Raw genomic sequence first — 20065 nt, forward strand, 5'->3', positions numbered from 1 at the left:
ACTTGAGCAGTCTTGAGTGAAAAACAATTCATTGTGTTCGTATTCTTGGGTACAGATAGTGGTGATCTGTCTTCCCATTCTGGTCTTTTTATTTGCTGTATAATAATTATGCTTACTCCATCTAAACCTATCTTATTTGATTTAGGAACTTGAATTGCCTTAGTTCTGAGTCATCTTGTTTTGTTCTTTCCTTCTTCTGTATTTAGAGCAAATGCCTGTTATCAATAAAATATAATTAATTAAAAACGCTAATACTTGAACTTCCTACAGATGTATGAGCTTGAGGCAAGCTACTTCTTTTAACATCTTAAATATTTATAGATCTTATTTGCAGTTGAAATAACTTTTGAGTTCTGTGTTCTTAAGATACCAATTTTTTAGACAGCTAGAGCAAAAAAAAATTTAAAAAGTGGTATCACACTTGCTATCTGTTAGTATTGTTATATTTTGATATATTTCTATATTGATTATTTATATTTTTTCATGTCCTAGAATGTGAGATCTTATAAAAAATGAAGATCTTCTTTTCCTTTCTAGTACCAATACTGGCTTGTGGTGGTGATGACTGCAAAATAAGTTTGTTTATACGGCAGAATGGTCAGGTAATTACAATTTTTGTCTCTTGCTCAGAGCATTACTGAGGTTTTTGCTTCTTTTCAAATGTGCTGGTGATTTTTTCCAAGTTCTTCAGTAAGTCCTTTCTGTCTCTGTGTAGGCATTGCGTACAACAACTTTTTTTCAAATAGTTCATCCATTTTTCTGGGTAATAATAAAATGCACATACAAAATATTGAAGTTGAATTCTATGCGTGAAAGTGTTTTTCTTGATTTTTTTTTCTCCTGTGTGAAGATAGCCTGTTTCTATTCCCACTGATATGAAATAGCTGCAACTGCCCTTCTTTATGATGCATCCAGGCATTGAGTTGTTCATATGGAAATAATGTTATTTTCATTCTATAAATTCTTATAGTAAAACTGTTATGACTTCTATCTGAGGAGTTTTATATTTGTTGCTAAATGTGCCCTTTATGCTTGACTGCTTTTGAACATCAAAAAAAAAGTATTTTTAGGAGTATATGATCTTATAAAAGCACACATTTTTCATGTGTTATTTGGAAGCTGACAATTTTGAGTTTTTCATACAGATAGATATTCCTTTTGAGCAGTAGAAAAACATTATGTCCTCTCTTGCATCTGTTCAGAGGTTTTGTTAGATTCTAAAGCATGTGTTGAATGACTGTTTTCCAAAACAGAGCTCAGTATCACTTCTTTCTTTCTCTCACTCCCTTAAAAAAACCCTTCAGATCACAAATGCTCTCCCATTGCACCAGTGAAGCTACCATTTAGAACCCCCTCTTTGAAACTTGCATATATAGAACCTCTTAGTCTGCTGCAATTGCTCAGACACGCTCCCTTTAGGAATTAAAGAATAGATACTCCTTTATTCTTTTTTGGTTTTTTGGGGTTTTTTTTGAGAGAGAGATAAAAGCTGCTTTATAGATAATTTTGCCTGTTTGTGCTGCCATGTACAGCAATAAGATTTTTTTGATTAGTGTTGTTGCCAGTAAGATAAGTACTTCATCCCCTTCTTCTATGTTTAATGATTTCTTGACCACTCAGAAGAAAAGAAGCGTGCTTGGTTAGATTTTTTACTTTTTTTTCTTTTTTCCTGTGTAGCTTGTGAGTTAGGTCAGTTTAATGAATTCTGTGGGAATTAGCAATGGCAAAATACTACTACTGGTTCTTGAAATGTTAATGAAAGACTTTTATCTCAGGGACTGTGTGATCAATTTTTCTCATTCAGAGTTTTAAACGTGTTTTCTTGTATGATTCAGGTTAACGAATTATATACAGTTTAACTGCCAAAAAATGTTCAAAGGTACATAATTTATTTTGCCCATTGTTGGCCAAACTTCTGGTATAACAGTAGTCTGCCATTTTAAAAGGCAGTCAGTCTTTGGAGGGCAAGGGAAGGTAACTTGAATAAACAAGTTTCCTCTTCAGCTTCATAAGCAAGTTTGTGCTGTCTTTTTTTGGAGGTAGGAAACTTGATTTATATATGGGGTGCGCAGTTTTGTTTTGCATGTGATATTTTTCACAGTTTCTATTTCAGAAAGTATTTTCACCAGCTGTTGTGGCAGAGTTGGTGTTCAGAATATCTCTTAAATGAAGTGGGACTTCTTGTTGTTGTCTGTCTTAACTTTCCAGAACATCTCTTCTAGCTAAGTGGACAGTGCAGGCCTCAAAGAGAAGAGCCTGTGTTGTGCTTTACAACTATTAACAGAGTTAAAACATCCTTGCAAACCTTCTGACATGAATTCCTGCCTAGCTGCTAAATCTCGTTCATCAAGTTTTCTCAGATCTACTGGCACCTTTTTTATGGCTTCTTAGTACTATTAAAAGTATTTGAAGGAAGTGTTACTATAGTCTTGCCATTTTTTACTGTAACTTGGCATAGGAGAGTGATTAGAATCTTAGCTCCTGTGTCATACCCTGTGTCATACAGGTAAGGGTCTGTAGCTCTGTTCAGTTAATTCAGTGACTCTTGTAAAGCACTTCCTTTAGTTAGCGTCCTCAAAAAAAGCTTGTTATGAATATGTGAATCCAGAGGCAGAACATGCATTCATAACAGGGCATTCTTATGAAACTTAAAGGGCATTGTTAGACTCTGAGGGAGGATGAGGCATCTTTACTTAGCTAATTCAGGCTACCTTTTGGTAAACTCATTAATTTTGCAGTCCAAATGTATTTGTTCATTAAAAACTACTTGGTTTTTAGAACTGAGTGGGCACGCTTTACATCTTGTGAGACTCCTTACCCATAGATCCCTTATGTGTTATATAGTAGAGAGAAAATGAACTCCTTGCTTTTCTGACGTGTTGGAAGAGGGTATTGATTTATAAAAGTATCCAGGGAAAAATCTTTCAGAAACCATAATAAGTCTTCCTGCTTGGTATAGAACATCTACAGATGTGGCCTGTGGAGGGCAAGTAAACCAGCAGATTAAATTAGAGTTTTAAACCAAAAGTTTTGTATTTGAGCTTTGTTTTTCTGAGAAGATGGTGCACTCTGTGTTTTGGGTTCCACTCAAATAGTTTGGCATAGTTGAGAAGGTGGAATAGGGGGATGAATAAAAGATAATTCAGGCTCTTTCTAATCTGTTAAGATTAGCAGCTGCATAGAGGAGGGATGTCACATCCACTGTCTGCTGGAGAAAAAATGAGAAGACTTGGACCACTATTGCCAAATTTACCAAACTACTACCCAGGCTACTAGCCTGGTCCTGAAAGAGATGTACCCAAAGTGTGGGCAGGATTAGTTGTGCAGAGTGTGCTGGGCATGTCCACAGCTTTATTAGTTGTGCTGCCTACAGAACAGCTTTATTCTTTGCTTAAAAGGAAAGAGACCAGATTGCTGCTAAGCAACAATGTTCAGAGATTAGGTAAGAGGCATGGGAAAGCCTGTGAAGTAGTCAGACCAGGAGGTTTTGTTAGTTTTAACTGTTGATACTGTAACCTCTTGTGTATCCAGTGAGGACCAAGTGGAAACTGAAACAAAGAAATATGAGACTATAAAAACAAAATCTGTAAAAAAAAGATGAGAATGACAGCTCAAAACACTGGTGTATATAGAACCTAGACAATAATAGAAACTTTGGCTGAATCACCTAAAAATAATGACCATGTGCATCTGGACATACCTTTATATTAATTGTATTTTAGAACTGAATACATCTGAAGAAACTGAATTTAGGATGCCAAGAGGCATAAACTTCAAAGAAAAGGGCAAAAACAATGCCGAAAATCCTAGCATAACAGCATATACTACTCCTTGCTCAGTTTCAGTCAACAGTTTTTATTTTCATGGCAACCAATATCTTGAAAACTTTGACTGAATCATAGAATCTTAGAATATCTCAAGTTTGAGGAGACCCATAAGGACTGCTGGTTCCAACTCCTTGCTCCTCACAGACCACCTAAAGCTAAATCAATGACTAAGAATGTCGTATTCCTCGTGCTTCGCTTCTGTATATGGTAATAGGCCTTGTGTTCACCTCTATTTTCCAGCCAATGTACTGACACTGCTCAGATGGGTGAAGAGTGGAGGATGATGTTATAGGGATGGGAAACAGCATGAGTCCATTTAAGGGACTGGATGCATTTTCAGGGGTTTGGGGATATCTGTCTTCAGCAGTGAGGCCTCATACACCTTCTGGTGCTGGTGTTACTGCCATGAGTGAATATGAGGTAATAAAATTCAGCAGCTTCCACCTTAAATCATGTGAGTAGTTCAGTGGTACTATTCAATGTAAGCATATAAAAATTAGTACAGACTTCTAGCTGACTGTTTAAGCATGCTTGTTCTGCAGCACAAAAGAGCTGCATGCTTGACTTCAAGCTAAGTAGTGCCTAAAAACCTGTTCAGGAAATGACTTAGAAATCTGGGGTGGTATTAATAATCTCAAAATAATTAGTTTTACTCTTTTAAGGGAAAACAAATGTCTGCTTTTCTTGATAGATCTCTTTGGTGTATGATGAGGAGGGTAATTGTAAAAAACCACATACCACAGCACCTTGAAAAGGGAAGATTATTAGATGTGTGTTTAGATTAATATTAGGTCAAGTTTCAGGAGATACACACACTGTTTTAGTGTTACAGGAACAATAAAAGAGAAGAATGTTAGCAACAGTTCAGCCTGCGCAAATCTTTCAGTTAGAAAAAAAGTTACCAACTAACCTTGATGACTATAAAATACAGAGCATTTTCTCAAAGATCATATAAATGAATAAATAAGTGTGTTTTATCTATTATCTGAAATATCGGTTGCTAAAGATATTTTTATGTATTGCCAGAAGCATGCCATCTTCAGAAAAATCTTTAGGTTGCTGTTTAATGTCACTTCCTGGGCTGTTCCTTCCTGCCTTTACACATAACCTGTTAGGTGTTTAACTTAAACATCTTTCTGGAATGCCCTATCTACAAGTGCCAGTGGCTGCAGAAGTGACTAGCCAAATGAGGCTTAGGTGGGTGTGAGAACACATTCTTAAGACCTAAACTTTCTGATTTGGAAGTATCTGATCAGCTTAGTCTGATGGTGTGTCCTGTTCTGGTGATGTGTAGATGGTTCTGTAATTTTAGGGGTGTTTTACCAGGGTGGGGCTTCAAACTGAAAGAGGGTAGGTTTAAAGTAGATATTAGGAAGAAATTTTTTACTGTGAAACTGGAACAAGTTGCCCAGAGAAGTTGTGGATGCCCCATCCCTGGAGTGGTTTGAGGCCAGGTTGGATGGGAATTTGAGCTGCTTGGTCTAGTGGAAAGGGTCCCTGCTAATGGCTGGAGAGGGTGGATCTAGATGATCTTTAATGTCTTTTCCAAACGAAACCATTTTATGATTGTGACTGCAAATGTGTGATGAGGAGAGGCAGAGTAATGCTGTTTGATGGGAAGGTGGTTTTGGAGGGTATCAGAAATGTTGGATCAAAGAGAGAGGCACCAATTTCTGAGTATGGATTTTTTCATACACATACTAATTTTTCCTTTTTTTTTACTGTCACGGATTGGAAGAGAGACCTCAGTTGCAGACTTGTGCTGATTGCAAAGGCTGCCATTTAGTCATAGTTCTAAGTAGGCCTAGGTAAGGGATTTAGTAGAATATAATGCCAGAAATAATATGATGTTATTCATACTAAACTACACTAGTGTTTTAACTGTAACAGTTACTTCAGACATTTTAATTCAGCTTGGAATAAAAAAATGTCATGGAAGTAAGGCTGTTTCTGGGCAAAGAAATGTAGAAATGGGTTTAATGCTAAGTAAGGAGTGAATAGTTGTACTTGAATCAAAATAAAACAGTAATGTTACATATGTTATAAATGAAAATAAATTACTAGTAAAAGTTCTTAAAAGGGGATCCAGACTGTGTTTGCATTCTGGTGTTCCTGAGCCTGTGTTCATGCAGAGTTTTCCATCAGCAGTTCTTGATGTATACCTTCCTTAGCAATTTTGTCAATAAACTGAAGAAACATAGAGAATATTTCCAGTGCCATAACTGATTCCTATTAATCATATTCTATTATAAATATGTAAATATAAATTAATTCTTGAAAATAATGTCAAAGCATTTACTTTTCTTTTTATACTTGATTTTACCTGTATTCATTTTCATCATCTGCAGTTGCATTCCCTTCACACAAATATGACACCTCAAACCTGCATTATGTTATTCTTTGTGTACCACAGTAAGCCTGATAAACTTTAAAAAAATTTCAATGGTATCATAGAGAGACTGTAGCCTCTTGATGGTGTGCACTGTAAATTCACATCCTTTCCTGCTCATATATGGGTTACCTGTGCTTTTTCCAATGGTGGCAAAACAAAAAAGGCTTGTCTCGAATCTTGTGTGTAAATTACAATCCTTAGATGGGGCTCATTTTTTCTCTCTGTTTCAGATAATAGAAGCTCTAAATATAAAAGAATTGAAAAAATAAAGCTTATTGCTGATATGTGCATGGTCATTAGGTACATTTCTGTGATGTAACAGGAGTTTTTATTCAGTTTCAGAAAACGTTAATACTCCCTGGCCATGAAGATTGGATAAGAGGCGTTGAGTGGGCAGTCTGTGGTCAGTATGCAAGATAAATAAAGTGGAATAGTGGTTTAATGGCAGTACTAGTGTTTTACCCCTCCAACAGTTCACTTTGATGCACGGTAGCACCTAAGCTCTTGTGGTTGTGATGTTTGTTTTCCTGAGATGGTGGTTATTAATATTAAAAATCAAGATGAAAGTTTGTATCCTTTAAAAACATTTTTCTTGCTTGTTTCAGGTATGTTGACCTGACTGGTGCTTAAATGCAAACAAAATGGGGTTTTAGCAACTTGTCCTTCTCAATGTAAAAATGTCTGTATCTGAGTGAGGAAGAGTAGAGGGAAATAGTATGTTTATATTTTCATTTCTTGCTTTCCCCCCCACCTCTTTTTTTTTTTTTTTTTTTTTTTAATTGGGAAATAATGAGGAGAATGTTTTCAGACATTACCTAATCAAATAGTTATTGCAATGGCACCAAAAAAAAAAGTAATTTGAGGATGCTACAAGCCTGGAGAAAGAAAAGAAGGAAAAGAGATTTTGAGAAGTATTGAGACTGATAGAATTCCAAAAGCAAAGGCCCATAAATAGTAGGGAAGTATATGTATAACATGTACAGTACTTACCATATCTTCCATATCTTACAATCATGGACATATTCCTAGTGTCTTATAAAATAGTAGAGAATTTGAATTGTAGTAGGGAAATTTGAATTTGAATAGTAGGGAAAGTGAATTGATGTTGAAATAAAACTGAATTTTTTTATGATACTGTGTACAATAGGAAAAATTGGGATAATGCTGTTAGGTTCATGTATGGAAAGATTGTATGTGATTCATGGCAGTGATTGCAATGAAAATATGGCTCTATTTATTTTTTTCTTCTTTTTCTGAAAACAAATAGGTGAAGACCTTTTCTTAGCAAGCTGTGCTCAGGACTGTTTGATAAGAATTTGGAAAGTATGTACAAAATTAAAGCAGCTTCCAGAAACTGAAGATGATTCCATAAAACTGAAAGAGAATATTTTTACTGTTAAAGGTAGGTAACAGCTATAAAATTCTCTGGCACAGCTTTTCACTTGTGTGTCTTTTCATGGTCCTGGGGAGGCTGACAAGGTGTTTGTTTTGCGTTGACTGCATTATTTTTAGCTGTTAAAAAAAGAATTACTATTTTAAAGCCAAAAGTTAATGATATATTACACAAAATGGTAAAGCAGTGAGAGGGCTTAATACCAACATGGGTTGTTACTGTTATGCTTATTCCAAATGCAATATATAGCACACTTATTTGTCTGTGGGAGAGAAGCTGTTCTGTAGTTCTCCGGTTTAATAGCTTAACTTTCATTTTCTTTTGAATTCAATGAATTAAAAGGTGCTGCTATAACTTAAAGATTAGAAGCATACAGCAAATAACAGCTAAGTATGTGCAGGCTTACTTTATGGTCATTTTACAAGCTGTTTAAGCATGGCAACATCAGATGCTTTCATTACTGACATTGTAGGGTAAATGGTTTGGCAACTTAGTCAATATAATGAAGATATGTGTAAAAAGTGCTCATGCTACTTCCTCCAAATCCTAATTCATTGTTTGAAGTATCTTAATGCTTGTGTTTTCAGTCATTTGGAGATGCAAATATGTGTAAGAGTATGCATAGTGCCAATTTAGAGCATTTATTTCAACGCTGCTTGAGAGTTCTCCAGGAATTCTGAGAGACCCTTCTGAAGCAATACACTGACCTGTGACCATAAATCTGGTCCTCAGGGCTTGTGCCAAAGTAGTATTTCAAGGAGCTGTTCAGTGTGAAGAAGCTTTTGAGATGTTGGTAGATGTTGAAAGCAGTCGATTATTTTCACTAAAGATATCAGAAATGACCTGGTCTTTCTTGGCTTTTAGAAAGAAATATGCTTTTCTCTGATTTGTGGTAGATGCTGACACATCATACGCAGTTTCTTTGGAGTCTGTGTTGGCTGGCCATGAAAACTGGGTGTATGCAGTTCACTGGCAACCTTCATTTTCCAAAGGTAAAATGATATCAAACACTTACCAGTGTTAAGTGTCGTATACGTAGAGTACAGTCACATGTCTTTGTATTGTGTTTGCATGTTCGCTTGTTCCTGTAGAGATGACAGTCTTTAAATTCTGCAAATAATGTTTTATGAGTAAACAAATGTTGCCTTGTATTCAAGTTTTCTTTAAGGAATTGAATTAAATTACAGAGCTGTAAAGACTTTATTGTAATTGATTTGTTGGATGTGGTGTACAAATAGTTTAATTAATCAGTAGGAATTAATAGCTCTAATAGGTTACCTTGATATATGTATTTGAGCTGTCTGTTCTTCAGAAGGTAAGCATACCTCAAGAACTCTCCTTTCTTTTTAGTGGTGTAGATTCCTGGAGTATCAGTTTTTCTCAAGCATGTAACTTTAAGGCATTAGTGCAGACTCCCATTGAAACAGTGTTATTTATAGTTTAATTTTGCATTTTGCTCTAGTATTTATCTTTCTTTTGAAATCCTTAAATTCTGACAGCCTTGTTTGCACTGGTTTGCTGTTATGTGTCTACCTGACATAAGGGAAGGAGTTTCTTGATTTGACATTGCACAGTCAGAACACCCTTGACTATTTGTACTTGCAAAGGTGTCTTTTTTTCTGATTTATTTTAGAGTTACTGATGGCAGGTGACTTCAGCAGTACAAAGGACAGCTTTGCTGGTGTATACAACACTTGAACAGCAGAGTGCCATTAGAATGTCAAAATACACTTAGTGAAAGACACAGGACTTGCTTTAAAAATATTGGTTTAGTTATCTGGTCCTTGAACTTTTCTCTTTTTTTCTAAATTAGATGCCAGTAAACGATTTAGCTTTTTAGAACAAGGTTTAGGCACAATGCAGGCCCATCAGCCTTGCACTGCAATCTGAAAACTGTCCTGTTAGACCATGAAGTTTTCCAGGTGCTCCTGCATAAGTGAAGCTGTTTGTGTTCTGTGGCCTGCCCAATGCTGGGTTCCCTAAAATAGATTTTCACTAGAGGCAAACTGATCTGAGGGACATATTCTCAGTGCGGAAGGTAAGGTAGGAAGTCTGTTGCTAACATATCACCTCATGAGATGCCTGCCAATATCTCTATTATCAAGAAAAGTTCCTCAGTGGTTTTCCTGCAGGTTTCACAGCTGGGGATGAGCCAGCTCCCTCTTTCCCATGCTTTGAGCTGGCTTTTTTTTTTTTTTTTTGTCTTTTCTTGTTGGGCTTTTTTTCTGGAGTGTTTCACTGCATTCTGGGGAGCAGTCCTGAGTTACTGTATATACTACAGGGTGCTAGTGTCTGCTGAAGTCAGTAGCAAACCTAACAATTTGGGAATAAAACCCAAACAGTGAATACTGGGCAATTATTTTGAACTATAAATCTCTCAGTAAAAACTTACTTAAGGAATGGAATCGAGAACTGCTAGAGTTGTGAAACTGTGGCTTTGCCTCCAAATTACATTTAATTCAATATAAGTTTGGAGTGAGAAAACTGGAATATGGTTGTTCTTATGTATGTGTTTTACTTTTTCTTTGGGTGATTGTGGCTAAGAATACAATATCTCCTAAAGAATGCGTGGCAAGAATATAGAGCCTGTAAATTTGGCATATAAGAAATGCATTGCATGTCTCTGATGCTGAACATTTTTTTAATGTGTTTATATTTCAGTATTACCTAATTTCTTCAGATCATATGCTCCTAGGTTGTAGGGTAATAATTTTCCTTGTACTGTAGATGGCAGTATGCAACAACCAATGAGGATATTATCTGCATCAATGGACAAAACCGTGATCATCTGGGAACCAGATAAAGAATCTGGAGTCTGGCTAGAGCAGGCAAGTGTCAGTCTTTCTCACAATATGTGCTGTATGCAAGTTGTGTTTCCAGCATCATGTGTGTGCTGTAGGGAGCAAAAACTCTAAAGTTCTGGCAGAGAAAGGCAAAGTGTTTTCTTGCAAAAATACTCCTTCTGATGGTCTGTTGCGAGTAAAACTGTATTTAAAAAAATGGATACAATACGATTTCTGTTGCTTGTTTGTTTCTTATTACTGTACTGAGGAGTTTATAAGGGGATTGTGCTCAGCTGTCATTCACAGTGTACAAGGCGGGGGCTGCATAATAATGCATGGTGTGTGCTCCTAGTAAGAGGAGGAAGAAACCCTCTTGAACTATTTGCAGTTCATCCTTGTGGGAATGTGACTTAAGCAGTTACCACAGAGCAGCTGACATGCAATTCACAAGCCTGGTTTTACTCACAGTAACTTGATCATTGGCTGTGTCATTAGGTTTTCCATTTGAGCTGAATACTCATGTGTCACTCATGTAGTAATCTGAAAGCTGTTGTGATGTGGATCATCCTAAATAAACAGGTAGTACAACCACATTTCTCCAGTGCTTTGATTGATGTCTTTTCAGTTGACCTGCTTTTCCAAATTGCAGTAGTTCAGTTGAAGTTGTTTGTGTTGGGTTATGCCACCCATTGTTTGTGGTCTTTCCTGTCACAAAGAAAGTTCCAATTGTCTCTTGGATAAAAAAGTGGGAATTACGGTAGGGTATTTAATTTTTCCTCTGTTTCATTGAAAAATTCCGATGCCTTTGTGTTTGAAATAGAAATTAGTTCACAAAAGGGCAATCACATAGAGATGCCATTTGATGTGCCTAGGTGTAACAGGTATTTGTGGCTAAATTCACAAGCTTCTAAAAACGTATTGTGTAGTAAAGCTTGTTGCAAGTTGTGATTCTTTAATTTTACGTTCTCTTTACATTGGTTTGACCACAAATGTGTAGCTTCAAGATGAGACATTTTAACTGCAGAAATCCATTTTGCATTAAGAGAGGAAAATCTGAGCTGGAAGCCTGCAGGGAGGAAGGGCACGAGGGGAACATTCCAGTTTCTCTCTTTCATCATGATATGATGAGCAAGATGTCTTCAGAAATTCATTCCGCTGCTCAGAGGTGAGACTAGAATTCTGCCTCTAGCATGGCATGTCAAAGTCACTTCAATATGATTGGTATTTTTTTGAATGAGTGCTAATAAGACGGAGCTACTGGTGCAGTGCCATTTAAAATGGGACATTGGTTCATTTTGTTTTGGTTTTAAAAGAGGCTGTATAAGAATGGGGGAGTTGAAAGCTTGAAAGAAATGGTGGTCTTATGTCTTGAATAAAACTTGAAAGTGTAACTTTATAACTTTATTAATCTTTTAACAAAATTAAAAAAGTGGAAGGGCACTAGAGCAACTGTAAGGCCTGTGTGTATGCGTGTGTGCATATATGAGAAGTCATAAGAGAAGCACAAAACAGAGGCCAGAATATGCCACAGAAGGAGTGTGGATCAAATTGCAGCTGTTCATGGAGAAGCAGGGAAGTGAAAGTATGCTAGGGAATATTGGAAATTAGGTAGGAAAAAAGAATGTACTTGGGAACTACTGTTTCTTTGGATCATTTTTTTTTATTGTGCAACAGAGCAGTAACCAGGCAACAGATGATTAGGAATTGTTGCGTCCAACAAGCTGGACTGAAACACAGAACATTTGGGTTTGCATCTCATCTATTGCAGTGTTTTCTTTCCCTTCGTGAAATCCTATCTTGAGATGTCTGTGAAGGGAGGCTCCATTCAACTGGCACGCAGCTTTAATACCCGTGACATTTCAGTGCTTAACTTTGCAATTAAAATATTCTTCAAATGTGTTTCTGTGTGTAATGTGAACTCTTGTCTAGAGGTAGTTTTTCATCTCTTGAAGTAAGAATGATTTTGTAGGAATGGAAGGCTATTTTCATCTATATTTCCCTTGTGTTCATTAATTTAGGTACGGGTAGGTGAAGTGGGTGGCAATACTCTTGGATTTTTTGACTGCCAGTTTAGTCCTGATGGTTCAATGATCATCGCTCATGCTTTTCATGGAGCACTACACCTTTGGAAACAGGCTACAGTTAATGAGGTACGTTGGTTTTTTCGTTAGTAGTATGACTTAAAAGAATTGTACTTTTAAGTCATTTGAGGTAAATTTCTGTTATTAATAGAAAAGTGTAACAGTATAATTTAAAATTAGTCATTGGAATTGTCCTTTTCTGAATGTAATATTCTGTAGGAGTCTCATTCGTGCACAGAAGGAAGGTTGAAATCCTCCAGGCTCTAAACCCTGTTTCTGACCTGTTGGGATCATGAAGTCAGTTGAATAGATTGAACTCCTTTGTGGTTGTGCTTTGTTCACAGCTGAACAAATAACACAAGTTTCTTTCAAATGGGAGCAATGCATCAGTATTTGTGTCTCTTCAGCCTCTCTTGAGTTCTAATAATTTGCTGTTTACCAATGTCTTTTTCTTAATAAGCACATTTATAGTTTTATTTTACTTAGAATCAGTCAAATGCCAATCAGTCAAATGAAAAACTCCTTACTTCTTTGTGGAACTTTTCTCATAGAAAGAATGGACTCCAGAAGTTGTGATTTCAGGACATTTTAACAGTGTAGAAGATGTGAAGTGGGATCCAGAAGGAGAGTTTGTCATCAGTGTGGGCTCTGATCAAACTACAAGGCTCTTTGCTCCATGGAAAAGGAAGGAAGAAACAGAGGTATGATCTTCAAAGATTTTGTGAGTGTGGTTAAGGGGGCTTGGTCGGTCCTGAGTTTGGAATGAGTTGTCTGAATATAACTCAAACCTTAAAGTTCCCCAAGCAATGATCTGTTTAAAACTGCTTTGTTTGGTAATTGAGTATGTGCTGTTTTTACTTTAAAAATACTAGTGGCAGAGTTTTTTTGCAATCACACAGTATGATTGCAGTTCAATCCTGAGTCCATGTCCAGATTACCAGAGTTAGAACCAGAGTTCTCCCAGAGTCTTGGAAAACAGGCTCTGCAGTAATTCAGAAGGAGGAATACATGACTGGTACTGATAACCACCTATTGCAGTGTTTAACAATTGGCTACACTGCTGCAGGTAATAATAAAGAAACTCAACTTTGTTTGTGCTTTTTTACACTAACATAATCTAAATGAAGTTCTCACTGTATTTTTTTACATTAATTTATTAATGACACTGTTTTACTAGAATGATTATCTGAACTGCATGAGTGCAGCTGGTACCTGTCCTGTTTTAACCCCCAGCCAGCAACTAAGGACCACACTGCTGCTTGCTCACTCCTCCTGCATTGAGTTGGGGGAAAGTCTGTTTAGGAATGCAGAAGTTCCTGTTTCTTGTTTTGCATGCATTTTCCTCCTCTACAAATACAACCTTTTCTGGCAGAACAGTACCAATATTCCATTCAGGAAACTGGCAGAAACTAGACTGACTGTAGTCATATAAGGCCCTGTGCCATTGGCTGGGGAGGCTATTACAGCTGTCTCATCAAAGCTTCTGTAATGTAGACCAGTACAGGAGGTCTGGTGTTTCTCAGAGAGTGAATTTACCATCGGTTTTTTGATTTCCTTCTTCCAGGCCATACAGGAGTGGTGGCAGTCCCTTTTCAAGACCTAGGTTTTGCCTTGTGTTGTAGGAAGGATATTTCCAGTTTCCTTCCCTGCTTTTTACCCTAATCTCCACTCAGGAGGATACATGAAATAGATCAAAACAAAGTTCAGGACTAGCACATTATGTAAATCGGCAGCATTCAAGGGTTGTCAATGTCACTTTCTCTGTGACCTACTGAAGTACCACTCTTTATTATGTATGCTGCTTGCTAAATTTTAATCCTGTCTTCTGAAAGAACTGATCTTTCTATGATTTATCTGTACAGCTCACCCTGAAACTTTTGAATCAATCAGTTCAGCAGAGTGATTGCTGTCTTCATGTCCAAATATGGCATGAACTGAATTCTTGTACTTTGCCTTCCTGTTCTGACACAGAGCAGCCACCAGGATAATTTGACCAGGTGTAAATCTAAGTAGTTTTAATATTTGCTGCTGCATGAGGTGTGGGAGAAAGCCTTAGCAGCTTTTTTGGATGGGTGAAGTGGAGGGTTGGAAGAGAAATGGGTCATTTGAAGATGTTTGTTCAGGATTTCTGAACCCTGGAAAAGTTTTTAGTTCTGCCGCTCATGAACTTGGATAACAGGCTTTTAAAATGCCTTACTTTCTTTATCACACTGAGTTTAGCTGAAATATTACAACAGGTGACATCTGATGTTTGTCTTAACAAGACACAATGGATGGTTCAGATGTTTATAGAAAGTTAGTATTACAGCTCACGTTTTTCCCTATAAAAAGGAAACTAAGTGTTGAATGCAAATTCAACACTTAGTTCAATATCTCAGTTCTGATATCAGAACATCAGAAAAGAGGGATAACCTTCAGCTTCAATTTGTCATGCAAATTTCCATCCTGATTTTTCTGGAAAACGCTTATTGCATGACTTACATAACCCTGTCTTTGTTTGGGGTTTGAGTTTTTTGTGTTGTATGCAAAGATGTACCCAGTAAAGGGTAAGAAGGGCTTGTTGCACTGTTTGATTTTATCTTTTTTTAAAGAATGAATGCTTTTTTCCTCACTGAAAAATAATCAAGCTCTTGTGAAATCATTTTGTAGGTTTTGTAGGATGTCTCAAATTCCCATTCAGGTCCTATCAGAAACTTCAATATTTAAAACTCAATTGAGTTTTTAGGGTGATATGTGCAGTTTAGAGTCCATATAATGCCTTTGCCTTTACTCATGTGATATCTAGTCTTGGCTATAGGCATTGGAATACTGAAGTAGTCTAAGTTATTTCAATTAATTTTGGTTCTGCTAGCTCTTAACTCAAAAGTACACACTACATTTTTCCAGCTGAAGTATCATCTGGGTGAAATAGAGAATGACAGTAAAAATCTATTATGGTTTTGTCAGTTTTTTGCAAAGCTTCTATTAAATGGTCTCACTTGAATCAAATACTTACAAAAAGAGGGAAGTAAGAACCTGTAGCCTGCTGCTAGCAATGCTGCTGTTCTTTGTGAAAGACAGATGAAGGAAGCAGGATAATTATCACTACCTTTCTTAGGTCTTTCAGACCTACAGTCTTGGAAGTAGTAGGATACAAACCTCTTTTTACTTAGGCGAATTATGTTCTATTCCTGACTGTCTAGCATGAAGAAGTCACAGCAAGTGCCTTAAACGTATCTGTGCAGGGACACAGTTTACTAATTACAGCAATGATTTGGTGGAAAAAGGGGATTCAGCTGATGTAGTAAGCACCAGTTTTATGCACATCAGTAGGAGGTTGTTCTTAACTTTGCTTTGTGTTAAAAAATCCTGCAAGTGGGTAGTGGTGCCTTTTTGGAACTTTGAATTGCACTGTTTCTCTCTCTGTTTAAGAATTGTTTTTTTAGCTGTGTGTCTGCTCATTTTTAGGTAACGTGGCATGAAATTGCCAGGCCTCAAGTACACGGGTACGACCTGCGCTGTCTGGCAATGATCGGCCGGTTTGAGTTCGTGTCAGGAGCAGATGAAAAAGTGCTTCGGGTTTTTCGTGCTCCCAAGAATTTTATAGAAAACTTCAGTAACATCACTGGTATCCCAATGGAGAAGCTCTGCTCCCATGTAAGTATCCTAAAGCAATGCTACATGAAGAGAACCCTATTAGATGTAAAATGAGTTAATGCTTCTGAAAATGTCAGATTGCACTAAACTTTGAAAAAGTTCTTTAGCTGTACTGAAACATAACCTTGTTTTTCATTTCTCTTCTGCTTACTTCCATGTGTATTGTTTCATATGTATTTTTATGGTGTTGTTATATGAAACAGGTTCAATTTGACACAAAAGAGGACCTTGTGTCAAATGATTGAATATAGTGTGGGTAAATTTTAAGTAACTCAAACCAAAGTAGACCACTGTACACACTTGGGGATTAAACAAACAATAAAGCCTGTTAATGTGTTTCCCTTTAACTTAAGGGTGTAGTAGTCTTGCCTAGTTCTAATTATTGTTGTGTGGTTATGTGTTGGTATTACTATTTTTTTTTTTTTTTTTGCAATTGCATGCTTGGAAATAGCATGAAGCTTTCAGCACTATTTTTAGTTTTTGCATACAAATATTTATAAGTATGTACTTGCTCATGCTTTAGTTCCTCTAGGCATTGGAAGTTTTCTTGAGGCCTTTACATTCCAGTTCTTAGTTGTGGGTATGTCAGCTGTCCTGTGCTGCTATTCTTTGTTTGCTCCCCATTTGCATTAAGGTTTTTTTTAATTCTGATTTTGTCTGCATTTTGTAGAGCAGACCTCATTCAAGATAGCTGCCTCTGTACAGTATCTTGCATGCTCTTTGTATATCTCACTCAAAACCAGGGTTTTCTGTGCAGTTTCTCAGACATGGATTAGCCTTTCCATTAATTTAACAATGGAAATATCTGGGACAGAAATGGAATCATTTTCGATAGCAAGAAGTTACATAAGTAGCTGCTTAGTGCTTTAATTCCACAGGACTTCATAAGCATTTGCATTAATGACCATTATACAAATAACATTGTGCTTTTGTAAGGGTGGCAGATGTCATTATTTTACTTTATTTAGACTTTTCTTATTGGCTCTTCCTCTGAGTGCTGTTTTTTGATTCATATCACAAAGTGTTTCACATGGGCTTTGGTTAAAGAGGAAGGCTTTATGAGCTCTAATTATATAGCTGCTTTTAAATAGCTTTCTTTAAATTGTTTTCTGTGAAAGCTTTTTATCACTAAAGGGGGGAAGCTTTTTCTTAATGTGGCTTAAATGCCTTCCCCAAAAAAGTACCTGAAACCAAAAAGCAGTTTTATATTCTAGAAGGGTTGAATAGGATTATATTCAGTTCAAATCCATAGGATTGTATTATACTTTGGGTTGTAATGAGGAACCATTTCTGTTTTAGAGGACTTATGCTTGTCTGGGTCTCTGATACATTTTCTCATCTAATTATGAACATTTAAGTATAATTTAAGCTGTCACCTAAAATATTGATTTAATTCAGTAAAACAGTCTCTCTTTGAACTTTTCTGATACCGTAAGGAAGTGGGTCTACAGCTATTAAATCTTTTTTTTATCTCTACAGGAAGGTCCCCAAGTTCACTTACCCTTTCTACTTTCTACCCTTTTACTCTTTCCCTATACCATTATGGGGCTGTTTTCTGTCTGATGATTTGTCTTTCCCTTGTGCTGCTTTGAACAGACACGTATTCCAGCCACATCTCAGTACTGTTTACTGAGCTGTGTTTTAAGTTGTGGTCACAGGCAGTCACCCTCTGTTCTCTTTTCCAAAATGCTGCTTTATTATATCACTTCAGAACAATGATTTCCCAGTTCTATTGTGTTAAAAACGGCAGTGCTCTCAGTTAATAGATTAATTGTCATGTATGTGCTAGAATAAATATAATTGTGGAAGAAAACCTGCAATTTATGTTGAAGAAAATCCTTGAGCTGGAGCCTTAGAAAAGCACTTTTTTTGTTGGTGTTTTTTTTTTTTTTTTTCCCCCTTCCTGCCAGAGTACTGGTCTTTGTTTTGTCCAGGGTATGTTCTAGACAAGAGTTTTTCAAAGTGCCCCCTTCACTTCTCTAGGAAAGTAACTCTAGAAACTCTTGGGGATTCCTTGAGCTGTGGCCTTTGAAATGCAAGCCTTTGTGACAATCTGTGTGTAACCTTTCTTTTTTCTTTAATTCAGCAGTTTGATCTTCCAGAAGGTGCAACTGTGCCAGCTTTGGGATTATCCAATAAAGCTGTTTTTGAAGGTATTGCTAGTGAAAAATAATCATTATGGCGTTTCATGTGGAAACTTTATTTAGTATAGATAGATTGTTTTAGTACATATTAGGTCTGTAAGTGTAGGCTTGACTGCAAGTTCAGAATCTAGAAATAAAATCATGCAAGGTGTTTATTTCTTTGCTTGCACCTAAACATGGTGTTTTAAAGTAAAAAACATGACTAAGGAGGAATTAGTTAGCCAACAGTAGCTAATAGCTTGGAGAGACAGTGGAGATTACATTGAGGGGGAATAGGGAAGGAAGGACAGATAGGTCCTTAGAATGATAAAAAGTATTTTTCTGACACTGGGAGTGAGACCAGGGATCTGGTTTTTCATAAAGTCTCTGGTAAAAATGCACTATAGTGGAATGTACAAATTAGGTCAGACCTGGTTTTTTTTCTCTGCCTAAAGCTTTATCAGAAGGTATGATCTACAAAAGGAAGCATTTTAATAAGCTTTGTCTCCAGGGTCTTCAATGGCAATAAGCCAAATTTTCCTGAATAATTTGTAGAGAAAAAAACAACTGGGTTGTACCCCAAGTAACTTGTAAAATATAGTTTGGCAAAGTTTTTTCCCCTGCTAACTCATGAATTCTTCCAATGAGAGAGGGAACAAGACCTCCTTCTTCTGGATTATTGCCACACAGAGAATAATTAATTTCCATTGATTTCATGTGGCCCAACCATTTGACAAAAAGGTAGATTCTGTCTGAGAGGAACTGTTCCCCATCTCTGTACCTTTTTCTTAATACCTTCACAATGAAGGACAGAGTTCAGTTTTAACTTACCACTAACTAGTTTTGGTTGCCTCTGATACTTTTGCCTAAAGCTAATGACTGAGCCCTCAGCAGTTTTCCTGAAGTTTGCAGTTGTAACTACACTTGCTCAAATGCAGGTTTTCATTTAGTGATCTACATCACATTTAGGAACTCATCACTTGTATCAGAGATTTTTGTCTTAAACTTTTTCACATACAGAAAGAAAGGTTTAATACTGAGGAAACACAGGCTGAACTCTTGTGACTGCTTTGCTCAGTGAAATTATTTTTAGTAATCTCTAAAAGATTGTGCTGATGGAGAGAGGTCAGTTTCAAAATGCAGGTTAGATTTATTTTTTTAAAACCTTCTCATTCTCATATGCACTAGAATAACTAGCTTCTAGTATTCATATTATTGTAACTCTGCAAGCAGAGAAACCTAGTTTCGACTACTTGTAAAAAATATAGATTTTTTTTGCTTGTAGAATAAATCCTCATATTTTCCCTGCTGTCTAGTATGTTCTCTAGCTAATGAAGTCCTTATTTTAATAGGAGATATGTCTGTTCAGCCAGATGAGGATGAAGAATCATTTAACAGCATTTCAAATCAGTATCCAGAGATTTATTTTCAACCCTTGATCCTTACAGGTATGAGAATTATTTCTGTTATAGGTAATAGAGAATGAGGTTCATTGAATATAAACTCGAAGCATTATTTAGCTGATTTGAAAAAATCAAATTTGAATAGGCTGTACAAATCTTTTTTAGAACCTCCACCAGAGGATCACTTGCTGCAGAATACCTTATGGCCTGAAATTCAGAAGTTGTAAGTTTTATTTTTCTTTTTCTTCTTTGTTACAAAATTTCCAGAAAGCTGTTGAAACGTGTTAATGTAGCCTAGTCTTGTAACTCTTCCTATTTTACTATGTCATTCGACTTTGTGTGTGCTGTATTGCTTGTAAAATAAATAAATAATATATATATATATATTTATATATATATATATAAAAATTAGTAAACAGTGAAGAAA

General features: G+C 36.4%; 1 protein-coding gene across 2 annotated transcripts in view; it reads left to right on the forward strand.

The window, feature by feature from the left end:
* Nucleotides 1–20065, forward strand: part of ELP2 (elongator acetyltransferase complex subunit 2) — a 38529-nt gene that overhangs the window by 8939 nt on the left and 9525 nt on the right. Inside the window, exons 6-16 of one of the 2 annotated variants that reach the window (XM_041476673.1) lie at nt 538–602; nt 6556–6622; nt 7487–7621; nt 8509–8604; nt 10340–10440; nt 12414–12545; nt 13028–13177; nt 15924–16112; nt 18199–18265; nt 19588–19683; nt 19804–19861. In XM_041476673.1, coding sequence (XP_041332607.1) covers nt 538–602; nt 6556–6622; nt 7487–7621; nt 8509–8604; nt 10340–10440; nt 12414–12545; nt 13028–13177; nt 15924–16112; nt 18199–18265; nt 19588–19683; nt 19804–19861 — 1156 coding nt within the window. The remainder of the gene's footprint in view (nt 1–537; nt 603–6555; nt 6623–7486; nt 7622–8508; nt 8605–10339; nt 10441–12413; nt 12546–13027; nt 13178–15923; nt 16113–18198; nt 18266–19587; nt 19684–19803; nt 19862–20065) is intronic. The other variant, XM_041476674.1, reaches the window with a different exon arrangement.

Source organism: Pyrgilauda ruficollis, unplaced genomic scaffold, assembly GCF_017590135.1.
Source record: "Pyrgilauda ruficollis isolate IOZ18807 unplaced genomic scaffold, ASM1759013v1 scaffold39, whole genome shotgun sequence".
Taxonomy (NCBI): Eukaryota; Metazoa; Chordata; class Aves; order Passeriformes; family Passeridae; genus Pyrgilauda; species Pyrgilauda ruficollis.